Source organism: Mustela putorius, unplaced genomic scaffold, assembly GCF_011764305.1.
Source record: "Mustela putorius furo isolate JIRA1106 unplaced genomic scaffold, ASM1176430v1.1 tig00003853_pilon_pilon_pilon, whole genome shotgun sequence".
In the NCBI taxonomy this organism is placed as follows: Eukaryota; Metazoa; Chordata; class Mammalia; order Carnivora; family Mustelidae; genus Mustela; species Mustela putorius.
Genome location: NW_025422005.1, coordinates 34,514,567 through 34,542,083, shown reverse-complemented (window position 1 = coordinate 34,542,083; position 27,517 = coordinate 34,514,567). Strand labels below are relative to the sequence as shown.

Genomic DNA, 27,517 nt, shown 5'->3' with positions numbered 1-27,517 from the left:
CTTCCAGAGTGGGCGGCAACGGCCAACGTCTCCTCTCCCACGTGCTCTCCTATAATATGACCTTTCCACTCCCCCATCAAAAGCTGGGGTGTATGTCTGTTCCCCTTCAGTCTGGCTGAGCTGATTCTGCCTCGACCAACAGAGAACAGTGGAAGTGGCGTTAAGTGACTTTCGAGGCTAGGTTGTAAAAGGGGATCCAGCTTCCATCTCGTGGACTGGAACATTTGCTTTAGGGCCCTAACCTGCCCCATACGGAGTCCAGCTACCCGGAGGTTGCCAGGCTATGAGCAGGCCCAGGCCACGTGGGGAAGCCAAGTGGAGGTGCCTGGGTCATAGCTCCAGCGGAGGTCCCAGCTGATAGCCGAAATCCATCACCAGACATGTGAATCAAGGGGGCTCCAGACGATCCTAGCTCCCAGCCATTGAGTCTTCCCAGCCCGGGCCCCAGACATCGTGGAGCAACACAAGTCATCCCCTCCACGCTCTGTCTGAATTCCTGAACCCACAGTTCCTTGAGTATAAGGAAATGGTTGCTTTAAGTTGCTAAGATTTGGGGTAATTTGTTACACCCCTGCTCTGTCCCTTTGATAACCCGGCTGACCTATAGGGCGCTCCCTTTTGTCCCTCAGACAGGGAGAAGGGAGGGAGGATGGAGAGGTTGGGGGAGGACACACACCTGAGCCCATTCTTGATTGTCACCTTTTTGACCTTGAGATTCACCAAGAAGGTAGTGCCTATGCCCCTGGATGTCAGCACAAGGCCACATGGCTGGTCAGGCCTCCAGGCCCTGTCCCTGCTTCTGCTACCCTACCCTGAGGCTTAGCATGGCAGGGCAAGGCCCGTGGCAATGGCTCATCCCTTTCCAGCTCCTTTTATGCCCTTTTGAGGTTGAGGCCTAAAGAGGGGTCACCCTCTTCCCATCCCCAAAAATATAGCAAGGAGGGAAAGGCATCACCATTTGCCTGGAGGGTCCGAGGACTGAAAGCCGAGTAGAGGAGAGTAATAGGAGGGTCTTGCCTTCTACCTAGAGGCTGGGGACTGGGCCAGGCAGCTGTTCCCAGGACCTGATATCTACAACCGAGAGTGGAATCATCTGGCAGGCAGGCTCCCCCAGTTGCTAGCTTACCTGGCAGGCAGCTGGGCCAGCTGTTCCAGTTCTTGTTCCATATGCTCCTGCAACTCACTGGGCCTTAGCAGCACCTGGCAGATGGGGCAGATAGGGGCCTGGCTGTCAAACAACGCTGCTGCCTTTTTCTTACCTGGGGAGGGAAGAAGAAGAGACAGATGGATAAGCTGGGCTAGTCTGTGGACGGAAACCGAGAGTCCCAATCCTCCAGCCCAAGCCTGCTGCCTCCCAGGGCTTCCTGGCCCTAGAGGAGGGTTGAGTCTGAGGGTCTCAGAGACCATGACCATTCGTTCAGTCTTCTGTGTGGCTCATGGCCATGAATGGCATCTTCTTAACCGGCTGCCCCTCTGGGAAATCTATCAGGACACAATCAATGTTCTGTGCAATCAAAGCTGGATCACTCCATTTCATACAGGTTAGGGAAGGTCTTGGTGTAATCGTACCATCACCCAGAATATCCAGCGCCCCCTCTGTCTCTCCTTTCCTCACTGCCTTCATAGTCTCCAAATCTGGAGAAGGAAGAAAAGAGGGAGAGAGGGGATTCATCCCTGCAGCCAATCACAAACACTGTCTGAGGGCTGGTCTGCTCTGAACCAGCCACAGAGTATAATCAGATCTAGTCCCTGCCCTTGAGGCCCTCACAGTCGAGTGGGAATGACCAGAAAGGACTCATGTGACTTCTGGGGTAGCATTCTCTCCCAGTTCCTCACTTTCCCAGGATTCTGCCCACAGACTCTCTCCTTTCCCTATTCGGCACGCTGAATGATCTTCTTCCTTCTTACAGCCCTAATTCCCATCTGTGCCCTGCAGACTCCAGAATCTGTGTTTCTGCCCTAGATCCTTCCCTGGTTCTCTCAGCCTCTGTATCCAAACGCCTAATGGGCTTCAATGTCTGGATGTTCCCCCAAGAATCTGAAAGTCAATGATCAAAAACAGGTCCCTCAGCTTCTTTACCCCTTTCCAAACTGCTCGCTTTCAGCAGTGCTCATCTTAGTTAATGACACCAGCACTCGTCTTGTGACCCAAGCCAGGAAACTTCGCCTCCCCCGAGGTCCCTTCCTCGCCTTACTATCCCTTCTATGTTCATTTAACCACCAGGTCCTGTCCGTTCTGCTTCTTCAGTATTCCTGGAATCTATAGTCTCTCTGTTTGGGTCTCACTACCTCTCACGTGGATAAACTCATTGGCCCCTTGTAAACCTAATAGATTCTGGGTTTCTTCCTCCCAAATTGTATGGGAATACGAGTGGGTATTGTGCTGGCTTATGCAGGCTTGGGGGCCAGCTGGGAGCCTGCACTCTGTCCCCACTGTGTCCCAACTCTGTCACTATTTCTGTTGCCAATGGAGACCAGAACACACTATTCTAGGAAGGAGGCTGAACTTGCCTAGTGCATGCCTCTTGGGGAGCCTAAACCCTTTCCCTGTCACTCTCACCACCCAGTGCTCCTCTGCCCTCTGCTTAAGGCATGGGGTAGAGCGGGCCTATTCATCCAGAAACATTCTTGCTATCCACGTAAATGCCAACTGTGGAGAGTACTTCAGCTTTAGCCAAGATCTTTCCTCCTGCTTCTTCTTCCCACTGTTGCCCAGAGAGGGTCAGAATTAGCTTGCAGAGAGATAAAGGTCATGCCAGTAATGACCAAGGTGATTGAGTTGGGTTGCCAGATTAAATAGAAGATGCTCAATTATAGGGCGCCTGGGTGGGTTAAAGCCTCTGCCTTTGGCGCAGGTCATGATCTTGGGGTCCTGGGATCGAGCCCCGCATCAGGCTCTCTGCTCGGCGGGGAGCCTGCTTCCCCTCTCTCTCTCTGCCTGCCTCTCTGACTACTTGTGATCTCTGTCTGTCGAATAAATAAATAAAATTTTTTTAAAAAGATACTCAATTACATTTGAATTTCAGGTAAACAATGAACACTTTTTTTTTAGTATAAGTACATCCCAAATACTGCATGGCATATACTGATACTAAAAGTTACTCATTATTTTTCCAAAAATCAAATTTACCTGGAGGTCATATATTTTTATTTGCTAACTCTAGCAACCCCATGTCTGAAGGAGCTCCCAGTTCAGGCTAAACACAGGAACTTCGCTTTGAGGTTGAGTACGGTCCCAGCTCTCCTGGATGCCCAGACTGAGTCATCTCAGAGCTCAAAGAAAGCAGTAGTTCATTCTGGGTGTGTGTTTTGAGGAGTAAAAAAAAAGAAAAGTCTTCACCAAAGAAATGAAATATAAGTTGCACCTTAGAAGTGTTTCAAGGAGAATGGAAACAAATGAATGAGTTGTGAGTTTCCTGTGGGCAGTGGTCATTTCTTATCCAACTTGATATTTACAGACAATTGAAAACAGACCTGATGTTGACTAGATGTGCAGTAATGAAGCAAAGGAGAGGAAATGAGGAAGGGAAAGGCTGTAGGAAAAAGAGCGGATCATCTTAGAAGCCAGATGACTTTTCGCAGAGCTGGGAGGTCCACTGTGGAGGCTTGGCATGTGCCCAGGGTGGGGGTAGGTGTGGCTCTAGTCTGTGTGGTTAAGTCTCTGAGGAGGGGAAGAGGCCCTATTGATCATGTGCCTTGCTGGTTAAGCCTCAGATGCTCAGAGGACAGCTGGAAGGCAGTTCTGAGTCTAAGAAGCAGATGTGGCCTGGTCTGGAAGATGGGAGATGAGGATTCTAGTCTCAGCTCTGCCTTGAACTTCATTCGGCCTGAGAATCTCAGAGGTGAGTGAGACCCTAGGAGTTCTGCAGGCCCATTACCTTTGTTTTACAGGTGGGGAAACCAAGGCTCTAACTGGATAGTGACCCCTGTACTCAGATCATGATCTCTACACTTCATTCACTTATTCACTTAGCAAACATTTATGAAACAATTATTTTACTTCAGGGATTATTCTAGGAGAAACTGGAGTTCAGGGATAAATAAAACACATGCTTGGCCTGAAGGAGATCACAAAATAAGAGGAAAGCTGAAGAAGGGTCAGTGGGTCCAGTCAGGGCTGAGGGAGGTGGAAACAGGTGCTCCACGGTGGAGGCTGGAGGGGCCGGAGGGTGGTTGGGAGAGTCCAGGGGGAGGCAGTGCCTGATGGAAGACATAAGGGGTGAATCAGGGAGAACTGACAAGGCTTTTGAAATGGATCATTGAAGCAAGGCCTGGGGCAGAACTGGGGGAAATGGTAAGGGAGGAGACCTGACAAAGAGGAGGATCCAGGGCATGGGGTCTGAGCTGAGATGGAAATATCAGGGTTTCTGCCCCTTTAAGCCTGGGCCACCAACTCTGGCTCCTAGGGATTTCTAGAGCCCAGAATTTTCCCTCCAAGGTTGGGACCAGGAATCAGCAGTCCTATAGAGTTGTTCTTAGTTCATCTGCTATGTTGCCACAGAGATCTACTTTTCTGAGCTTGGCCTCGGTTTCCCCATCAGGACAATGGGCCCTCTTCCTGGCTCTAGCTTTAGGAATAGCATTGACAGTGATCAGCCGAGGGGCCCTGAAGCCTATGCCCTCCATCCCACCCCCCATTTTCTCAGGGGTTAGAGTGGCAGGTGTCAGCCTGGCCATGGGCCCCCTGCTTCCCCTCCCCCGCTGTGTTCCCTATAATTTTATATTGAGACCTGTGGTCATGACGTGGGTTTTACTGCACTAACGACATGGCCTGCCCAGGTTTAATGACAAAATCCATACTCTGGCCCTGGGCCTGCTCCTCGTTTGCATAATTCCCAGAATACAGCTCCCTGAAGCTTTTGACCTGGGCCATTACAGTGGCCGTAAAACGGGCCATAAAACCGCTGGGAATGGCCAAGAGGAGGGGGCTGTGGTCTTGTGGGGGGTGGGAATGAAGTCCTCAACCCCCTACTCTTCCCAGACCAGAGTAGGCATCCTGGCCCTTATCTTCCACAGTTCCCAGAATTATGAAAGTCCTTCTCAGGCTGGAGAGACCTCTGGAAATCCCTAGTATAGCTGCCCATCTGATGTAGGAATCCCTTCTCCAACGCCAATGCCAGCATCACAGGCAGGCAGACCAAGCCCTCCAGAGGAAGGCTGTCAGAAGGCATCTGCTCCTTGAGCATCCCTCACTCCTGCCTTGCCCTCCTCAACTCCCCCTCCAGCTACCCAGGCCCTTTGCCACAGGTGGGTCCAGGTCATGCTGGCCTAGGCTGAATTTTGTCCCTCTTCAGGAAGCCTAGCTCCACAGGGAGGTCAGGAGGCAGGCTGAGCAGCCTAGTGGGTAGACGCGGGAAGCATGAGGGGCTGGGGACAGGGACTGGGACGGGCTGTCAGTGCTAAAGATGATGAATGGGGGAGGTGAGGCAGGAGGCCCGGTGTTATCGGCGGCGGATGGCGGCGCGGGCCGCTCGCCGCTCCTGTTAATCCCCGGGCGCTGCCTCAGCCCTTGCACTGATAACGAGGAAATGGGACTGACAACAATTTTTAGCTGAGAGATTCTTCACCAAAATGCCAGGCGGCCCGAGGTCTGACAGCGCCTGATTGAGTGTGTGAGTGTGTGGGGGGAACGCCCGCGGCCCCCTCCCCTCCCATGCAAAGATGGATCGCTCATTCCGCCTCCCGTCCACATTCATTACCGCACCTCCCTCCCGCCCCCGCCCCGCGCGCCTGCCACCGCCACTTGCCCGCCTGCCGCAGGTATCCCCCGAAGCAGGAGGAGGGCAGGGAGCAGTGGGGCCCGACCCTGTCCTCAGCCTGCCGCAGGGCACCTCGAGCTCCAAGGGCCAGAGGCGATGACAGCGTCGATCTCCCTAGCTGTGTGACCTCCATAAGGACCCCCCACCCCCCTGCGCGTTCTGAGCTGCTTGGAACAGCACCCCACCCAAAACGGTGAGGCTCCACCGGGAAGGGACCGGCCGCAGGCTGTGAAGCCTGCTAGGCATGCCGAGGAGAGCCGAGCGCTCCCGCCAAGTAGGCTTTTCCTTGCCCGGCCAGGCTCCAACCGGTCGCGCCCCGAGGCCTCCCGGCCTCGGGCACCTGGGGTCCCAGATCAGCCCTCTGCTGCCCCCCTCTGTTGGGAAGTGCTGACCATTGGGAGCAGGAACTCCAGGGCCGGGCAAAGCCGCTCCTCCTCTGCCAACTTCCATAGTGAAGCCTGGCCTTAGGACTGGACGCTGGGGGCTGAGGGCTCCTTGAGAGGGAAAGCCCTCCCTTCCTAGGTCACTAACCCACATCCGACCCTGCGACGCCCCGCCCAGCGATGGCTTTTCCGGGTTGGCTTCTTTGGTTGTGTCCTAGTTCTGTCGCTTGTGGGTTCCATGCTTGGCTCTCTGTTTAAGCAGCAAGACCCGTCTTCACGATCTTTTCTCTGCAGACCACAAGTCAGGGCTTGACTGCCCAGTGTCTGATGTAGAAAGGTGGAAGGTTAAATAAGAGTGAGGGTACCACTAATGGGGCATGGCAACACAAGCTGGGCCTTTTGAGAGAATGTGTGTGTGTACAGGTGTGTGTTTGTGCATACAAACGTGTGTGTCCCACCCTCCCCTTCACCGAACCCCCAGGAGAAAGGCTTCCATTTCTTGGTGAGCAAGACACAGAGGAGCCTTCAAGCAGAATTCAATAGAGTTGTGTCTTACCCCTGTGAGACCTTGGGCCAATCACCTAACACTACTGAGCTTTGGCTTTTCTCATGCAAAACAGGTATAATAATATATAACTCCCACGACCTTGGTGAAGATTCCATTAAACCAGGGCTCGGTACGAAGTGATGAGTCATTATCATCTCTAGTATGTCGCTAGCACAGTTTGTTGCTTGTGCCTGTATCTGTCCCCTTCTGACACCAGCCTGGCTTTGCCCTCTATCTGGCCTTCTTCCCTGCCATGGTCAAGATTGTGTACCATTCCCTAGGTACCCTGGCCCTGGCCTCTCTGGCCTCCATGGAGGTCCTTCTTCCTAACCATGCATACCCATCTATCTGTTGATTGGTTTGCATGCCAGCGTATCCATCGGTCCATCCACCTAACCATTTATCCATTATCTGCGTATTAATAAAAATAACGTTTTATTGAGTGTTATTGTACATTAGGCTGTAGGTTTAATGTTGTGCTTGTGCCTATTTTATCCCATCTCATATCTTTACAACAGTCCTGTGATGTAGATATTATTGGAATCACACTGATGAGGAAAATGGGGTTCGGAACAACGAAAGACAGAGCTAGAAGGTTTTAGAGCAGGATTTCAGTTCAGGGCCGTCCAACTCCAAAGCTAGTGCTCCTTACCACTGCATGATACCCAGCTACTTACCTACCTATCAACTCACCTACGCCATAATTCAATAATAGTCAACCAATGTCAGTTGGATGCTGACAGTGAGCCCACTTTTGTACCCATGCCATGTAGTAATGAACAAGACAGGTGCACTCTCTGCTCTCAAGGAGCTTGGGAACTGACTGCAGATAGGGACCTGAAACACACATCCCCAGAGTGGTTTTAGAAAAAGGGAAGTACATGGAGCCGTGGGAGTGAATTAGCTGGCCTGGGAGGGGAAGGCAATGATATTCGAGCAAAGGTGTGAGGGATGAGGGGGAACCAGCCAGGCAATGATTGTGGGGAAGTGATGTTCTAGGTACAAAACAGCATTCTGAAGGTCCGGAAGAGGAGAAGGACCAACTGAGGAGCTGGAAGGTGTGCAGTGTGCCTGCAGCCGAGTGAGTGAGGGGCTGAGGGTTGAGATATAATGAGAGAGAGGCCAGATCCTGGACTGCTTTTTAATTACATTAAGGATTTTTTTTTTTTTTTTTAACGTACAGGAGGGTTTTAAGCAGGAGAGAGACATATCAGGCTTGCACTTAAAAAGATCATTCTAACTGCAGAGAATGGTCTGACGGGGCGAAGTAGAGAGCGCAAGAAGGCTGCTTTGAAGGTGATCTCACTGACTCAGGTGGAATACTGTGGTGTTGTTGGAGGGCGATGGTGGTGATGATGGTGTTGGTGATGGAGGTGAGCAGAAGGGAATGGGTTGGACATGGTGGGTAAAGGACTGAAAGGAGCCAAGGGTGAGTCCAAGGTTTCTGGCTTGAGCAACAGGAGGATGAGCAGCTGGCTTGGTGAGGAAGCAAATGAGTTCAACGTTGGATGTGGTGCTTAGCTTGAGGACGCCTTAGCAGACGTCCATTTGAAAATGTTTGCCAGGTACTCTGTGGGAGCCAGAGCCAGAATGACAGAGCTGGCATAGAGGTAAGAGCTGAAGTTACCAAGGCATTCTCTGTGCCAGGCACAATGTCTGGCATATGGTAAATAGTCAGTACATATTTACAGAATGAATGAACCGGTTAAGGAAGTTGAGTGTAGGTGAGATCGGCCAGGGAGCAAGTACACAGAAAGAAGAGGCTGGAACAGACCCTGAATAACTCCGACAGGTGGAGAAAGTTTAAGTCATCAAGGACCGAGAACTGTCAAGAGGACGACGAAAACAAGAGTGATGTCATCAAAGCCTAGAAGGAAAGAGTGTTGAGGAGGGGGTGTCATCGGTAGGGTCACATGCTGCCGAGAGGTCAAGAACATAAGGCGTGAAGAGAGTCCCCTCCACCCATTATATCTACAATACAGCCGTCTACCCCCACTTCATCCATCCGTCACCATCCAGACCACCTAATTACTCATCCTGCCCCCTCTTGCTCTTTCCCTTTCTCCGTCTCCTCCCTCCAGAAAACCATGATTGGCGCCTCTGTCGAGCGTGGGACAGGAAGAGTTAACATGCTGACAGATGGCATTTTTTACCTTCAGTCAATATGAACAAGGCCCCAAGACTATGATTCCAAACATCTGGATTTCATCAATATGTGATCTGTCATCGTATATTGGCATTCCCCAGTCCCCGCGCCAGAGCAATGCGGCTGGTTTTATTAATACGTCAAATACATTATCCGTGTAATACACTTGTCTGGCTGGGGCCTCCCGCTGGGGCGGGGCGGCGGATTTGAATGTATGATGAATCAGTTTGCATTACATGTTCGTAAGTCATCATTTGTCAGGATTAATAGGCATCCCTGGTCGAGGAGGTGGGGGTAGGGCCGCCGGAGAAGAGCCGTGCATTTAGCGGTGGCCCGTATTTATCTGCCAGTACCCAGGGATGCCCTGAAAACAACCATGTACCCTCCTGCCCAGACCCTGGGGCCGCGGCTGGTGCTCAGGGGGAGGCTGACATTTTTAGCAGTTCCTGAGTCCCTCGGAACCCCATAGGCCTATCTGTCTCTGTTTTGGGCTGGGCAAACAACCATCCGAAGGGTATGGCCGGGGCCATTGGCACCAGCTGGCTAACTCTTTCTCTCACTCTATGGGACTTGGCATTCCTTCTTCCAGGGAGACTTCTTGACTCCCCAGATCATACCAGGTGGCTTCTCTATGTTCCCCCAGCCTCTCGTGCCACCTCTAGTGACCCAGTGGTACCACTGCCTATTCTGCGTCTGTCACCCTCGGTAGACTGGAAATTTCTCGAGGGCAAGGATTAACTTGTTTACAGCTGCAACTCCAGCATCTAGCAGAGGACAGAGCCCCAAGATAGAGAATGGTAATAGTAATCATAGAAATCAATAAATATTCTTGGAATGAACAAATGAATACATGACGGTTGACCTTGATAAGTTACCCAAAGGACGCAGATGTTAGCTGGGAGACATCATGGGAGTTTTTCTCTGACTTCTTGCCTCTGCCCTGACCCTTATCTAGGTCTGGTCCTCTATCCTACTGTAAGTGCCTTGTCCTTAATTTGTTCCTCTTCCTTCCATGAGACGGTGCAGACCCCCTCACATAGCACCAGTTCCTTACATGTGGCCTTGATACATAGATATAATACACAGGTGACACATTCATGCTCACATGCCATCTTCCTTTCTCCCACCTCTGCCTACAAAAGCTCAGACTGGCCCTGCCCACTCCACATGGCCTCCTACCAGCGCCAGGTCCTTAGAAAACAAGAGCCTGGCTGGTCCCCTGACCCCACTGGTGATGGTTGCTCTTTCCTGTCTCTAGACAGTGGAGGGGGCCTGCATTGAGCCAGCCATGTCTCCTGGGTGGCCAATGGCAAACTTACGCAGGACAGCCCGGTGGAGGTCAGCCTGTGGACAGGTTTAGGCTCAGACTTGGGCTCGAACTGGAGCCAAGGGCTCAGGGCCAACGCGAGATCAAGGTCACTGAGTGTGAGGCTTTGAGCCCTAGCTGTTGGCCCCATCAGCCTTTGCTCCATCGAGGGCTACCAGCCAACCTTTTCAGTATATGTGCTGCTGAAGCGAGCACCAGCCAACCTGTTTAGAGACTGGTGGGGCTTCAGGGGTCCCAGGTCTTTCATACCCTTGACCTTGTTTGTCCCACACACAACTGCAGCCTCTCTCTTCTGGAGCTAGGATTCAGTTCCCCTCCTCCCTTAGCTAATAACTTCCAGACAGTGCCCTGGGCTGGGCTGGGCCATTGGTGGGTGGGGCAGATGGAGCCTCTGGGGTGGCGGTGGGGGGCGGTTCTCTGGGTTTAGCCATGCCTGACTGTAGAAAAGGCCCAACTCAGGAAAATCTTCCTATGGGGACATGCACACCCATCCTCTGAAGTGTCTGGACACACACGTGCACATGGGGGGCACTGGCATACACAGGTAGGTGCTCACATGAGTGTGGGCCTCTTTTTTTTTTTTTTTTTAAGACTTTATTTATTTATTTGACATAGAGAGAGAGATCACAAGTAGCCAGAGAGATAGGCAGAGAGAGAGGGGGGAAAGCAGGCTCCTGGCTGAGCAGAGAGCCCGATGCAGGACTCTATCCTAGGACTCTAGGATCATGACCTGAGCCACCCAGGTGCCCCGAGTGTGAGCGTTTTTTCACATCTAGATAAACACACCAGAGCACCTCTGCCTATCTGCAAAGGTGGATGGAGTGTACCTGGATGCCCCCCCCACCCCCGCCCCGTGCCTTCCCCGCCAAGGAGCCAAAACGCTAGCACTGTACTGTTTAAAGTAAAGTAAATCCAAGTGTGCTTTACCCCCCGCCGGCTCTGACTATGGGCTTATAAAAATGAAGTGGGAACCTCTGCAGCTGTGGGCAATAAATCCTGAACCGCCAGGAGGGCATGTTACCTGCTTTCTGGGCTGATGGGTGGGACTCGGGGCACTGATTATAAGTGCCTGCGGGGCTGGGTGGGCAGCGGGCCAGCTCCTCGGCCTCAGGCGCTGCCTGCTAGCCCAGCCCTGGGGCCAGCTGTTTCCCGCAGACCTGCAGAGGTCAGGAGACCCAAGGCCCTAGGGCGCGGGGCGAGGACTGAGAGAGAGCCGCAGAGAGGTAGAGGAGGAGGGGGCCTGGGATGGGGAGAGTGAGCACGACAGGCACGTGCTGCTAAGGCTGAGGGGAGCCCTTGCATCTGGAGATCAATTAGCATCAATTACTGACTTCATTTAATTGTCGTCCAAGATGAATTTGTCATTTTTAGCTGGGAATTAATGGGAGACCTTCACCTCTCCCTGGCAGCAGCCGCGAAGCCAACAGCGGTCACCTCAGTCTCCTAGGAGCCCTGAATCCTGCTCGGGGGCCTGGGCCAGGCTGGGGCAGGCGGCTAGCGGGGCTTCTGGTCCCTGGGCAAGCTCTCGCCTGCCCCAGGCCCGGCCACCCTGGCCCACTTGCCCGGGGCCAGGGTGGGGGCCGCGGGTCCCACAGAGCCATCCTTCGCAGCCTCTGGCTTCAGCCAGAAATTAATTTGCTGGGCTGAGCGTGTTTACCTTTTCCCAGCAAAGGCGAGACAGTAAACAGCGGACCGGCGGCTGAAATTGAATTGATAACTGCATCAACGTGCCAGATAACGCCTAAAATAATACGCCGATAAGGAAATTCGATTTGATTTGCTGCTGCGCATCAGATTGGCCCCATCTGTAGCTGCCTGTAATCATTTTCAATTGCGTTGGGAAACCTTATTTGTCCTTAAATATTTCTGTCATTTTTCATTGCTGGCGACAGATCCTTGGGCAGGTGGCCGGGGTGCGCTGCCTCTGTGGGCGCGGGGCAGCGGCCCGAGGAGGAGGGGTGGTGAGGACTCTCAGGAAAGGAGGCAGGGAGCAGGCGGCCGGGCGGTGACAGCTGTTCCTCCAATCAATCATGCTGTCGACAGGGAGGGACGACTGGCTGGCAGAAATTGAGTTTGCCTCACAGGGGACGATTGAGCAAATTAATAGCCCATTAGCCAAGCAGTGACCTGAGAAATGAAGGTGCAGGGGTTCCTGCTCACTCAGGCCGGCTGGGGTGGGGCAGGGCAGGGGGAGGGTCTGGGGAGGAGGTGGGGGAGCACGAGGAATGTAAGCTGCGAGGTGGGGTGGGGAGTGGATGGTTCAGGAAGAGTGATGTCAAGTCGGGGGAGGTGGGCTGGAGAGGCGGACAGTCTTAGGAGAGATGCCGGGGAAGGAGGGCGCACAGGTGACCCCACTGATGACGATGGCTCTTTACCATCTTCCCATCAGGCCCTCCGGGACTGAGTTCCGTGCCAGTGAACTCTCCTTCCTCGGTCCCTAGGTACTTCCTTTACTTCCTCTCATCACTTTCCCGGAAACCAGGCCATGCCCTGGAGACACCTCTCTCTGGAGTCTTCCCCAGCGTAGGCTGTTTTTTCTCCCAACTTCAGGTTCCTCAGGCCAGGAGGGTGAGGGCAGTGTCTTCCTGGTGCTCACTGCCACTTCCAGCCCACCGTTTTTCCACCCTATGGGCTCTGAGGTCAAGTTGTCTCCTGCATCCCTTATCACTGGTGTCCCCCATTCTCCATGGTCCTCCAGGACTTTGACGCTCACTTGTCTACGCCAAGCCCCATCACTGACCTCCTCGGCGGCTGTTTTTCTCCCTGGACTCACTTCCTCCTGGAGGAGCTGGTCAACAGCCTGAATTGCTCTGCGACAGAACTCCCTCTCTCCCCAACCCTCCTACAGCCTCGTACCCATCCTACTTGCTTCTCCCTCTGTCCTTCCATCTCCCGAGACACCACTGACTCATGGATTCTAGACCAAGTCCTAGGCCACGTCACTACAACACCCTCTTGCTTCCTCTGCCTCCTCCACCATCCAACTAGTCTCCTTTTGGTCTCAGACACACAGGCGGCTAAACGCAGCTGGGGAAAATCACAAAATCACGCAGATATGTGCCAATAAAAATTCACAGTTTCCAATCCCAGCACTACTAAGCAATCCCTTAACATGCCCTTGGTTAGTTTGGTCTCCCTTTTCCCACAGAGACAATCCGATAATACTTTACTATCCAGAGTCCCCCGCCCCATCTTCTGTCCCCCTCTCTTTTACTAGGTGGCCTTGCTTCCCACTTCACTTCAGAAATCTGAAGTCCTTACGTATGAGTTCCCTCCACTTCCAGATCCACACCGGTCGTCTTTCTTCTTCCAGTTTCAGTGGAAGAGGTGTTCATCTTCCTGTTCTAGCCATAATCCCTTCTCCTGGGTTGAGAATCCCATTTCCTGCCTATGTCAGCGGGGAAAGCTATTGTGGGACCCTCTTTCCTGTGCCACTGTCCATCAGCATTGACACGCCTGGAGTCACCCTGCCCCACAACAATATGAACAACTCCTCTTTCCCTTCTGGATGGCACCTTGTAGCTGATGTTCTCCCTCCTCCTTCCAGGTTCACCTAAGATGCTCCAAAGAGTCGTGCTTGCTGTCCACCCTCCTTTGTCTCCTAGCACTCCTGAACTCATTGAGGTCTGCAACCCCACCCCCACTCTCCATCAGGCTGCTCTCAGTCAGATCCTCAGTGGTCATCATCCGCCCGCTATGACAGATCCTCCGCTGATATTCATTTATCTGTTATTTCAGTAAATATTTATTGAGGGTCTTCTATGGGCTAGGCACTGTCCCATGGTCTAAATCTATGTCCTTTTGGAACTTCCAAGGCAGGAGGAAACAGATACAATGAAATCATACAAACAACTGTAAAATTGCACTCGTGCCGAGGAGAGGTGAACAGTGCTCTGAGAACCCATAAAGGCAGATTTGCCCTGCTCAAGAAATCCAGAAAGGCCTCCTTGGGGATGAGGCAAAAGCTGAGAGGTGATGGGTAACTATGAGTTGGGTAGGGGAGGAAGAAGGAAAGGGATAACGTCGACCAAATACTTCCTCCATGCTAAGTACTTTACTCTTCATGGTGGAAATGGGTGTGGAGAAGCTCTGTAAGTTGCCCGCGGTTACCCTGTAAGCCACGTGGCTGGACTCCCCTCCAGCCCGTGCTCTTGACCCTGACCCTTCCCCTCTGTGTTCTCGGACGTGAGCTGTGGCCCTGTCTTCATCCCCTCCTCTCTCTGCACACTGTCCTCCTCAGTCCCCACCTCCTGGCCTGTCCCATCCCTGTCACCGTGCACCGATTCAGATGTTCTACTTGGATGTGCTGTAGGCTCTATAAGCTCAGTGTGCCCGGGGTGGGACTTGTCTTTCTTAGACCTGCCCTCCTCCTGCTTTTTCTATTTCCATGCGTGGCACCCCTCTCCACAGACTTCCCTGCATTGGCGGTCAGGACTCTGCCTTTTTACTCTGGTCCCTACATCTGAGCGGTCTTCACCTTCTAAGGAACCCCGGCGTCGTCTTTTGTCCATGGCTTTAGTTCAGGCATCATCTCCAGTCTTTCCTGTCAAGTCTCCTAACGCCTCTGTGTCCCCTCTAATCCAGTTCTATCTCTACAGCCAGCGGGATCTTCCTACAACACAAGTAGGATCCTATCATTCAGCCACTTAAGACCCTTCCTCCCCTCCCAAAGCCCACAGCATAAATTCCAAGCTTCTTATTGTGCAAGCCCGTCTCCAGCCTCGTATCCCCTCCAGCAATGTTGTGTGCTGTCCTGGGCGAGGGCCAGCTCTCCGCAGCTGGTCCTCACTGCCAACAGCACTCGTGACATCTCCCTATCCATAGGCAATGTGTAATTCCTATTTGTTCTTGAAGACCACACCCAGACGTTACTTCCTCTTTGACCCCTTCCGTGATGTTAATTACTCTCTTCCTCATGCTATTTCTTATATGCCTTTACTTCGATTAGGATTATCGATTATTGCACACGTCCTACCTATAATATGGCAATGATTTGTTTGTCTATCTCCCCTGGTAGACTCTGAGCTCCTTGAGGGCAGGGAGTTTCTCTGATTCACTTGGTAGACTCCGGACCCGATTGTAGGCAGGGTCTGGCGCAGAGCGGGGTGGGTAGCAGCTGCTGAATGATTCAGTGGCCTTGTCGGTGGGAGAACTTGAAGGGACTGTCTGAGAAGACTGGAAAAGATGGGGTGGGTGGGTGGTGGGGGGGGGTGGGGGGTAGGAAGAGGGGAAGGCAGGCCGATGAGGTCATGCTGTCAATTTCTTTTGTTTAAATAAAGCCTGGTTTCATGCTCAGTGACAGGGAGAAGCCCTTGAAAGACAGAAGCTCCAGCTGTCTTAGAAAAATACCAGTGTCCACAGAGCTGGTGTGAAGAAGGTGGGCCGTGGTCCTGTGAACACAGATGGACAGTACAATCCCATGCCTAGAAACACTGACAGACATACCCCTGCCCCAGAGCGGACAGGTACCCACATGCTCAGAGAGGGTCTCCAGTAGCCTCCCCTGTCACAGAGCTCTCTGCGGGGCTCTCTGCTAGCCCTCCACCCCACCCGGAACCCCTGGGCTGCTCTCTCTCTCTCAGTAATTTCCCTACCCAAGAAAGCTCTAAGGGTTTCAATTACCGGCGCTTGGGATTTAGTGCCCTGGGCTTCTCTGACTGGAGGAGATTTATTTGAAGGTTTAGTGTCGTGGAGAATTCACGTCTTCACTCCCAGGAGCCCAGCTTCCGTCCTGAGCCCCTAAATCAGGAACCAAGATGGGCTATTGTCACTTACCGCATTAGCCTCGTTAGCGGACCAGGAGGGGTGATTAATAGCAATGCACACACAGCCATCCTGCTCACTGGCCGCTCTGTCGCTGCGTGTGACCCAGGGAGGGGGTGGGGAGGGGCTGAGCCAGCTCTAGGATAACTAAGGGGTCTGCATGAGAGCCCCCCCCACCCCCCGCCAGACAGGGAAGTCCCCGAGGCTCTTCCAGATCTGGGGACGGTTCAGAGATGCACAGGCTGAGCCGGAGACCACCCTGCTGGAGGCTCCTGGGGCCTGACTCCTGGAAGGGTGACAGAGCAGGAGTGCACGATGGAAGCCCGTTCTAGGATAAGGCCCAAAGTGTGCCCCTGTGTGTGTGAGAAATATGTGCACAGTGTGGGGTGAAGGTGGACGGAGAGAGAGAGTGGTGTGTGTGTGTGTGTGTGCAGGAGGTAGAAAGCAGTGGGTACGCTGATTTCATTTCCCAAACACTCTCTGAGGGCTTACTATGGGCCAAGTGATATTCGAAGAGCTGGAAATACAGCTCCGAAGAGGACAGACAGGGCCCCGAGAAAGAGGAGGGTGTGTGTGAGAGAGAGAAAGAAAGAAGCGTGTGAGAGAGAAATGCAAGCGAGCCGCTGGGCGCGAGGGAGGTGTGAACACGGGAGCGGAGAGGGAGAGGTTCATACGAAAGGCGGAGCTGGGGGGAGATCTGTGTGTGGAAGCAGGGCCACGGAGAGGGCGGGTGTAAGGGAGAGGGTGGGAGACATTTGTGTGAAACAGGCATGTGCGACAGAGTGGGTGTGTAGACAGGCTTGGGAGTGAGAGGACACACTGTGTGTGGAGAAGGGTACGGAGTAGGGCACACAGTGAGGGGAGGGGAGGGGAGGGGGGTGTCTGGTGGAGATCTCTGTGTGTGACGGAGAAGGGTGCATGCGCGTGTGTATGTGTGTGTGTGCGTGTAAGGAGCCAGCAGGGTGTGTGAGGTGCTAGAGAGAGGAGTGTGTGAGAGGGAGCCTGAATAAGGAGAGGTGACAGGAGAGAGAAGGGTGGGTATTTTCTTTTTTTTTTGCTTTGTCTCTGCAGTGTCTCCCATCTTGCCCCCTCCACAGAGTTCCCAGAGTCCGGCTAACCTGGGTTTGAATTTCAGTTTTGCGCTCTTCATTCACTTATTTATCCGTTCATTCACCTGTTACTGAGCATTTACTGGCTTTTCCTTTCAGTGCCTCATTTTTCTTACCTGGAAAGCGGAGACTTAACAGGGCGATGATGATAACTCAGTGAAGTAATTTATTAAAATGTCTTGTGAGCCCACAGAATTAGGAGCTCGAGGCACCCTGGCCCAGCACGTGGCATGTGGGTCAAGAAATGGTAGCTGGAGAGCCAGGGCTCCCCTGCCAATCCCGTCTTCCTTTCTCGTTTTTCTCTCTTCCCTCGCGCGCTCCCAGTCACAGCTGAGCCATGGTATTAATTATTAGAGCCAATTGACTGTTTAGACTCTGATGTTTTAACTAATCACCACTAATGGCAGACACTGGTGGGCAATCACAATCATTTAGTTCCCAGGCAAACCCCTTCTTATAGCTGAGAGCAGACCGGCGGGGCTCGGGGGGTGTGCGTGTTTAACAGTTACTGAGACTGGCAATGACGGGAGCGGCGGGATCACCCCTGCCTCGACGAGGCCCCCCTCTCCTCCCTGGTGGCTCTGGGCCAGCAGCCTCGGGCCCAGGGGTCCTCTGGAGCCATCAGGTCCCCTGGGGTGGGTCAGCTGAGCCCTGCCTTGGAGTGGGTGACCTTCCTTCCCCACCCTCTTACTTCTCTGCCCTGTGACCTTCACCTACCTTTTCGACTTAGAATTCTGCCACGGGAATCCTGTCTCCAGCAACCACTCTGGACCAGAAATATCCTAGCTGCTCCCCTTCCCCGAGCTGCTTTTCAACTGGAGTTCCTTAAAGTCCACTTCCAGGAAGAGTCGTTCAGACATAGGTTCAAATCCCACCTACTCGAGGGGCATCAGGTTGGGACAGGTACGCTGGTTAGGACGGGAAGCTGCACCCTGTCCGTGTAGGCTGAGGGTGGCAGTGAAGGGAGGAACTTTGCTGCTGCGGGTGGAAAGTCACCAGGGATAGGCGTGTGTCTGGAGCTCTGGGCCCCTGAGAGGCCACCTGTGTGCTTGCCTTGCCTTCTTCACATGGAGGCCTCAGAGCCCCAACCTGCGTGCAGCCCTGCCCAGCTCCCAGGCCCTGGTCCCTGTAACACCTGCTCCAGCCTAGCTGTGGAAGCCAAAGCCCCAGAACTCAGGAACGCTCGCCTCCCGGTAGAGGCCCTGCAGGGCAGGACCATAGGGTCCGCAAGTCCTGGAGGGGGCGGTCTAGGTGCCCATGGCCAGTAGGTGTCGCTGTGGCTCCAGCAGTGGGAAGGGGGGGTGGCAGGCCGGGGGCCCTGTAGGAAGCCTAGGGGCTGGATGCCCTTTGGCCTTCCTGCCCTCGCCTCAGGTCTCTCTGCCAGGGAAGCTCCTCCAGGGCTTCTCAAGCTTTAAGGGTACAGAACTCTTAGAAGGTCATGTTAAAACGTAGATTCCGAGTTGGTAGCTCTGAGGTGGGTCCCAAAGATTGTTGCGTTTCTCCGGAGTTCCTAGATGGAGCTGGTGGAGCTGTTCTGTGGACCACCCTCTGAGGAGCAAGCTTCTAGACTGGACAACTCCCTAACTGGGGGACGCCGCCTGCGCTTCCTTCCAGAGCCAACCCGCACCCTCACTCCTATTTCTTCAATAAAGCTCCTAGACCAGAGGCTGGGGGTAACTCTTAAGGATGCCCTCTTTTTGGAGACCAGCAGGAAGCAGGCAGTTTATAGGGAAGCTCTGATACAAAATCTAGCTCCAGTCCTCTGAGGCAACCCAGTCCGACCACCTAGCTCAATTCCTAAATTTATTTATTGATTTAAAAATATTTTATTTATTTATTTGAGAGAGAACAAGTACGTGCACACACAAGAGCAGAGGGAGAGGGAGAAGCAGGTTCTCCCCTGAGCAAGGAGCCCTACACGGGGCTCGATCCCAGGACACTGGGTTCATGACCTGAGCCGAAGGCAGAAGCTTAACCAACTGAGCCACCCTGGCACCCCTTAACTCCTAAATTTAAATCTAAACCTGAATCTAATCCCGATTCCCTCAGATTCCCCCAGTTCCCACCATCAGAGCTATATCCTGATACTGACCTGAGCTCAACTCTTGTGTCCCCCTAAATCCAATAACTGTACTATCCATTGTTTCAGTCCTGTCCCAAGACTGAATGGGCCCTTATCCTCTCTGGTAAACTTTCTGATCTTCTGCCGTACTTTCTTCTCAACAGTTTGAGCCAGGAAAGTAGGGCAATAGGATCTGAGAACATTTGCCTCATCAGGCTGGTCCAGGCCTTCCGTCTCAACGACTATGGCATTGCAGAGGGGAAAAGCGATTTGGCAGTCTAGTTGAGATTAGGGATTCCCACACATATTCTGGAAGGTCCCTTGCTGCTAGGGAACGCAGCCAGTCTTGTCCTTATTCTATGTTCTCCTCTGTCCTAAAGACTCCATTTTTGGGGATGTGGGGAAGGCAGGGGGAAGTAGATCCATTTGCCCGGCCCTGAAAGCAGGTGAAAAAGGAGGATGTGTGTGTGCGTGTGTGCACGTGTGTGTGCGTATGTGTGCTGGGGGGGGCGGTGAAGCAAGCAAAGCACTCTCTAGGGCTTCCCCCCACCCAAATCAAGGTTTTTCTGAGGGGCTCTCCTCTTTTCCCAGCTCTGTCTACAATGTGGCCCTCCCGGGCACGACAGAAGCTGATTCTTATAGATCTGACATTTTGTGATTTTAAAGAAGGAATGCAATTTTAAATAGGAATAATTTGGTTTTGCCCTGGTGGGCTACCCACTGTGACCCACTCCTCAACCCTGGCGTGCAGGAGATAGGTCAACTCAGAGAAGAACCATCTCTCACGCTGGGAGGCACAGAGTAATAAAAAAAATACGGCCGCGTGTTTCAAACACCTCTGCCTTTAAAAAGCTCTCCCCTTCTCCATTTATAAATAGCTCTATTTAGGAAAACTGCTGTTGCATTTCTAGAGCACCTCCACATGTATAAAATAACTCCATAGTTTTACAGATCACTTCTCATCAAACGTTTAAATGAAAAGATCCTTTTGAATACCTTGGAAAAGGTACTTAACTTCCTTGTGCCTCAATTTTCTCATCTGTCAAATGGAAAGAATAGAAGTAGCTCCTTCACAGGGTTATGCATAAAGTCATTTGAATAGCGCCGGGCACATAGAAGCCATTTATGTCAAATGTTTGCTATTATTATTGCTGCTGTTGTTATTACCAATATCCTGGGATACTTAGCACCTGAGATAGGGGAAAGATCGGGAGAGGCAAAAGTACTTGCCCAAAGTCTGTTGTCAGTAAGCTTAAAAATGAAACTCTTGGGGCGCCTGACTGGCTTAGTGGGTAGAACATGTGACTCTTGATCTCAGGATCGTGAGTTCAAGCCCCACGTTGGGCAGGGAGCCTACTTAGAAAAAAAAACAAACAAAACTACAAAAATGGACATTTGGCTTCTATAGTCTATTGCTGTGTTCTGTCTACCACACTAAAAACATCTGGCCAAAGTAACTGGGGAGGGGGTGGGTCCATGAGTCCCCTGCCCTCTGCTGGGTCTGGGGAATAGGAGGGAACAGAGCAGGTGGGCTTGCTCCCCCTTGTTGAGTTATGGGAACTGATGGCAGGGCCTCGGGGGGCAAGAGACTGGGTAGGCTATGCTCCTGGTTCTGTTCCGTGGCTGCCCGCTGGGCTTCTGTGACCCAGCGAGAGAGCCGAGTCATGACATTTCCCATGGCAGCTCTGGACCCAATCCCCCCGCCAGAAACCTTTTCCTCTCCCCTCCAGCTTGTGTCTTGTTCCTTTCTACGCTGGCACCTTCTCCATCCATACTCCCCGCATTCTGCCCAGTGGCTCAGTCATAGGCAGACTCCCAGGGCCAGAGTTGGGCTAAAGGTAGGGAATAGGAGTCCTTAAGGAGGCCGGGAGGGTGGAACATGAGTTTTGGAGTCGGAGAGATCTGGTCTGGAAACCTACCTTACTTAGCATTACGAGCCATGCATCCTTTGGGCAAGTGCCTTACTCTATGGGAGTCTGTGTTTCCTCATACCCAGAGACAGAGGATACTACTACTCGCCTCCCAGGTTGCTCGAACCAGTGAACCAGTGGGCATAGCGTGAAGCACAAAGACTTGCACAGAGTAGGTCTCAGCATGCCTTCCTGCCTGGCTGGGAAATGGGGGTGGCAGGGGCTGCTGGAGGCCTGGGAGTACGAGGGGGACCTGGCTAATAACCCGGGGAGCATTGGGGAGGCTTGGCCCACAGGCACTAGAGTTCCTCTTTCCACACAGGCCCAGCCCTCCCCCAGGCAGAGCGGTCAGTGGTCATCAGGACAACACAGGCCTGTGTCATGAGGAAGGCAGCTGTGTGGGGGGTTGGGCTGGAGGTTCTGTGCAAAGAGGGCCCGAGGCAGGGGCAGCTGGGCTGCCTGGCCAGGCACAGCCTGTTACCAGCTGCACCCTGGGGCTCTAAGCCCTGCCACCACCAGTACCCCCTAGCTGAAAGTCACCAGCCCTGGGCTCCTGTGTCCTAGTTCTCAGTTCTAGTTGCAGAGTGGGGCTGAGGGAAGGAATCCAGTGGAGTCTCCCACGGTTCAGGCAGGGTTTGCTCAAGGGAGAGGCTGCCCTCTGCTCTCTCCCGCCTCTGTCCACCGGTCGTTCTGTCCCTTTCTCTTGCTTTCCTTTCCATTTTATCATGAGCCGTTCCGAACTTAGTCCTGGAACACTCTCAAAGTTTGGAGGCCAGGGCCTGGGAAAGAAAAGCACCCCAGGGTCCAGGGCTGGGCCCAGAGGATCCCACTGCAAGGCTGAAGGGGGAAGGAGTAAGGAAGAGAATGGGGGTGGGGCTCGGAGGTGGAGAGGTCTTCCTGGAGGAGGGGGTGGTGCCGGAAGTCTGGAGTGTAGGATAGATGGCAAGAGAAAGAAGGGAGGACAGTGACCAAAGTAAAGGCAGCGTGATGGCCCAATAGGGCTTGAGAGCGTGGCTGGAATAGAGGAGAACGGGGGGTCATGACGTCTGGGTGATACCTCCTGGTGGGGGCTCCCCTGGGCCTTCAACCGCCATGGGCCTGTTGACCTCCCTCAATCTTTAGACAGGGCATTGAGGCTTGCAACTAGAATAGTCCATTGCAGAAGGATGCGTCTTGGCCATGTCTGTGACTCTCATAAGCCAGGCACTGGCGCAGCATGAAGCAGTTCGATCCTGGCACGCGGTGGAGGTGGCGGGGTCATTACCCTACTCTGCTGATGCGGGAGTGAGAGGAGTCAGGTGAGATGCCTGGCGTCCCCCAGCAGTGCGTAATGGAGCTGGGACTTGGAAGGTTGGGCTCCTGAGCAAGGCCGGAAGGGCGTTCCTGTGTAAGCCGCTGCTTACCGGTCAGCCTGGTCTCTTCCCTACTTCCCGCCATGTGCACCGGGGTTCTGGCCACATCGAACCCTTTCAGTTTCTCACGAGGGCCATTTCCTCTCACCTGTGGGCCTTTTTTTTTTTTTTTAAGATTTTATTTATTTATTTGTCAGAGAGACAGCGAGCGAGAGCGAGCATAGGCAGACAGAGTGGAAGGCAGAGTCAGAGGGAGAAGCAGGCTCCCTGCGGAGCAAGGAGTGCGATGTGGGACTCGATCCCAGGACGCTGGGATCATGACCTGAGCCGAAGGCAGCTGCCCAACCAACTGAGCCACCCAGGCGTCCCTGTGGGCCTTTATATGCATTGTTCCCTCTGTCTGGACGGCAGATCTTTCAGATCTCGGCCTCACGGGGAACTCTGCCGGGAAGCACTACTCTTTGAATCTTTAGGCTCAACCGTGTGTCCCTATAGCCTCTAAGCCTTCCCTGGTGCACGTTGTAATTAAGCTTTTCTTGTCCGGTTTCTCACCAGGACCTGGCACAGTGAGGGATGTCAAATGTGCTCAGGCCTAGTCTTCCTACCTGCACATCAGCACCAGGGGAAGGGAGGTGTGCCCGTGCTCAAACAACACGGGGGAGACTAGGGGTGGTCCTGGGCCTGCCAGGAGCAAACAGTCAGGAGGGGGCATTGGAGAAAGCAGAGACTCACTTGAATTTAGGCTCAGGGCAGGACCTGGCCTAAAGCAGGCCCTGGTGAGACTTTGAGGTTGCACAGGTGTCTTGGAGAGGAAGGCCCTCGAAGGATGGGGAATACCACACCTCATGGAGACCAGAGGACTGTAAGCCTGGGGGCAGGAGATTGAGTGGAAGCAAACATGGACAGAGGAAGGCATTCGGCCCCCTCCCTAGACTCTCTCTGCCCAGCAGGGCCTGGGTAGCCCACCCCACCAAAGGGCATCATGTGGGTGACTGCCCGGGATGCTGGTCCTTCTAACATGCTGAGTGCCTGAACCGGCCTGTCATAAACCACACCCGAGAATCCTGGCACCAGGCACTGCTCCCCAGTTCAGGGCTTACCACAGAGCATGCATCCTCTGAGGACCGTACCATGGGCCAGCCCTCCCAGGGTCTCCAGCCTCATATCTGGTTTTGCCTTGGGCTGGTGACTGTCCCTCATTCCTCCTGCAGCATTTTACATCTTAACCTGGGCCAGGGTCCACAACCTCCACACCTGTCCATGCAGCTTCAGCTTCAACCCGCTGACTATATGCACCCCGTTGGCCTGCCCTGTATCTTCTCCGGGACAGGAGCTCCCTGAAGGCAGGGGCTTTGTTTTAGAATCCTCTCATTCTTGGGCGCCTGGGTGGCTCAGTGGGTTAAGCATCCAGACTCTTGATTTCTGCTCAGGTCATGGTCTCAGGGTCATGTAAACTAGGCATCGGGCTCCGCACTCAGTGGGGAGCCTGTTCAGGACTCACTCTCTCTCGCTCTGCCCTGCCCCTACGCTTTCTGTCTAAAATCAATCAATCAATCAATCTTTAAAAAAAAAGCATCACCTTTTCTTTGCAGTTCCCAGCCTAGGTGTTGTTTATAAATATAGTTTAATTTAACTATTGGGAAAGACAGAGAAATAGATTAAGGGATGAGGGCTTTGCCTCTCTTAAGCCTGTTTTGTGACATGTAAAATGGAGACAGTGATCCCCATCACCTGGGATATCTGGGAAGCATAAGTGAGATTAAGACTGACAGGAGTCCTTCTTTAAGGAATGGATGTTCTTGTTATCTTTATTTAACAGATAAGCACCCTGGGCTCAGAGAAGGTTGGGGACTTGCCCGAGGTCACCCAGCCGGGAAGTGGGTGGGGGGCTGGGATTCTAATGCGTCCTCTCCCCCTCTCTGCTACACCTCAGCTGGGGGGAGGGTGTGAAGTTTGGCTGCAAGTAGGGATGTGTAAGTCAAGTAGGGGAGTCGGGTAAGGTTCTTACTTGACCAGTGGGGTATGGAGTTCAGCCTGCGGCACACAGCCTGGCAGGGTGAAACAGAGAGGAGACAAGAGTGGGGAGAGCCTTGCCTGCAGGCAGGGGGCTCCTCAGGAGAAGACATGGCCCTATCCTCTGGGTGCCTGATAAATTCTGGGAGAGAAAGCAGGTCTCAGGCCCAGGAAAGGCACGGGCAGGCTGGGTAGAAGGGCATGATGGTAAGGAGGCTTGAGATCCCAGCGTCTGCAGGTGGGAGAGTCCCCAGAGATGGATGGCAGAAACGAGTCTTCACGCCCTGGTTCTGCAGGCAGGGGTGGGGACTGGCCACCTGCCATCCTCCGTGCACCTGGGCTGGGGGGCCCAGCCCATGGGCAGCCCTGGGCTCCAACTACCTCTGCCCCCTGGCCCAGCAGCAGGCCCAGCTGGCTCACCTTCTCAATCAATACTGTGCTCTTAATGGGCCCAGCCACCAGCACCAACCAGGGGCATTAAATGTTAATTATATCTATTTGGATTTGAAAAATTTTATTACTCAAGTTAATTATGGCTGGAGTCATAAAAAGGTTTCAGAGTGAAAGGGCTGCCTTATTGGGGCCACTTTCCCCAAGACAGATTGGAAAGGAAAAGAAGAAATAAAAGCATCTGGCTCAAAGGGCTGGGCGCTCCCCATCCACTAGGCTGAGAGCCCGGGGCTCGGGACCGGCATCCTCTAAAGCCTAGGGTACAGCTCGCCCACCAGCCGTGCTGGTGCCCAGAAGACAGGAGAGGCTGGTCCTGGGAAGGCAGGGCCTCGGCTCGCGGCCCCAGTGTGAGGGGTGCCTTCGGTAGAGAAGGGCCCCCTGCCCGTGGAGGTCCAGGGAAGCTGCTGAGAACATCTGGGCTCCCAGAGATCTGGATTGAAGGATATGCCCGGGGCTCCTCTCCAAGTGGTCTTGAGGCTGGGAACTCCTCCAGCCCCGTTCCCCACCCTGGCCTGGCCCCACCCAGCCCAGTCTGATTGCTTCCTGCCAGCCCCACTTAGGATTCATGGGCCTGACCTGCAGCTATAAAGTGTTCACTGTAGCCGGCAAAGACGCAGGATTTACAGCTCTGGGGTCAGCTGTAGGCAATGACACACACAATAGCTGACTCACAAGGGTGCCCCGTTTCCAGCCCACACATAACTCTCTCTTGCACACGCAGGTACACATGCACACATCTTGACGGAGACACAGACACACCTTCATGCCCAGGAGCTATCCTACTCACGCACGCAGTAATAGGAATTCCATTTGTGGAGCAAGCACGGTGTATTGGGTGCTTTACGGGCATTTGTCTAATCCTTAACACCAATCCTGTAAGGTTGAAGCAGTGTTACTTCATTTTATAGAAGAGGAAGCGAACTAAGGCTCAGGTAGGTTAAGCTGTTTGAGCACATGTGCCCTCCGAGGGAACCAGCTCTACAGAGAGCCGCGATGCCTACGCTGTTGGCCCAAGAAACAGTAAATCCGTCAGCAGCCTGAGGGGGTGGGAGTAAGACAGGCCATCCCATTCCTCTTCCCTCTTCCCCATCAGAGGAGCTGGAGGCTGGTTCAGAGTGGGAGGGAATGTTCTAGAAGCAGACCTGTCCCTTGGCCCCCTGCAAAGTGATAGAAGGGAGACTAAAAGCCAGGAGAGGAGGGCCTTAATCAGATAGGAGACTGGAATTGAAAAGTGCTCAAACTTAAACGTCAGAAGTCACTGGGAATTAGGGAGGAATTTGCCCGTGTTGTGAAGGGATCAACTGTCCATTGGACAAAGGGTATTTGAGGAAGGATAGCTGGTAGGGAGGGAAGAGGTTTCATATTTGTATCTCCCAAGGTGAGCTCCTCAATATACTGGTTCATTATCATTATTGTCACTCTTGTCCTCATTACTATTCTCGTACTGGGAAGACCATGTAGAAGGGGTCTGCCGCCACTCCTCCCCTTGGCTCACGAAGCATTTGCCTCTAGTTGGTTCCTCCTGTTTTCTCAGGTCTCAGAATTTCTGCCTTTGCCCCAGAGCTGGTGCCCAGTGTCCCTTAGGGCCAGCCTTCTCTGTCCTCAGCAGGAACTCTTCTCTCTCGGTCGTTCCTCATTCCTCTCTCTCTTGGGTTTTTGCCCCTCCATTAGTCCTTTCTTCTCTGTCTTTAAACGTGTATGTAGTTTCTTTCTTGCCTTGGCCAGCCCTTCCCTTGACCTTGTTAATTCTTCTATGACTTTTCTGAGTTTCTTCTGTCTTCTCATCTGCCTCCTAGAGTCAGGGCCTTCGCCCTCTGGGATGGAGTGGCCATCACCGCTGGTGTCACTCCCATGACCTCACCCAGAGCTGCTCACTGGCGCCCCATGGAAGCCTCGACCCTTATAGCTCCTCCGTGGCCTCCTTCTCACGGCATCCACAGCTTTTCCTCACGCTCCTACTCTCCCTTCTCCCCTCACCTCTGCCTGCCCTCCTCTTCCTGTAGTTCCTTCCTCCTCAGCTGACTGGACACCAGTATCTTGTCTCCTCTTCCCAGTCCTCCTGACTCAAGGTTCACTCCTGGGCTCTTTGCTCTTAGAGAATTTATCTTCTTATTCTTGGGGGCTTCCATGTTCCCCCTCTCGATGTGACTCCCAAAGCTGCCTCCGTGTTTCTCCTGAACTCCCATCCTGAGTTGTCAATGGTCCAAAGGACCTAACTATTGAGATGCTCTACTCCCACTCCCAGGGAAACATGCTGAAATTGGTCATCATGGTCCTTTCTTCAAAATGGCTCAGCTCACTTTCCTCCACCTCATTTCCACACATAAAATAACTGTGGTTCTGGTTGCCTGGCCTTCCCAAACATCAGATCCACTGATTAAATTAATACACTGAGCAAATTTTTTCCAGGTAACTCTCATGTGCAAAGCCCAAATAGCCCAGGGTGGCAGGGGCGGAGATGGGAGGCAGAACGAATAGGGGGTAGTAGGAGGCCACGGAGGGGGAGGGCTCTGGAATTGGGTAGATTTGGGTCCAAAGCCTGGCCTCCCCACCACTTGCCAGCTATGTGACGCTTAAAGTGAACATAGAGCGCTTCCCATTTGCCACACACCGACTTCAAGGTCTTGCCTTTTGGATCCACTTCATCCTCACTACCGTCTTTGCGATATTGCTATAATGATTCCATTTCAGAAATC

General features: G+C 53.2%; 1 protein-coding gene across 4 annotated transcripts in view; it reads right to left on the bottom strand.

Annotated features, from left to right (window-relative positions):
* Nucleotides 1-27,517, bottom strand: part of RNF220 (ring finger protein 220) — a 218,326-nt gene that overhangs the window by 33,734 nt on the left and 157,075 nt on the right. For all 4 annotated transcript variants that reach the window (XM_013044558.2, XM_013044567.2, XM_013044571.2 and 1 more), the window contains exon 2: nt 1,127-1,259. In XM_013044558.2, the coding sequence (XP_012900012.1) occupies nt 1,127-1,259 (133 nt within the window). The remainder of the gene's footprint in view (nt 1-1,126; nt 1,260-27,517) is intronic.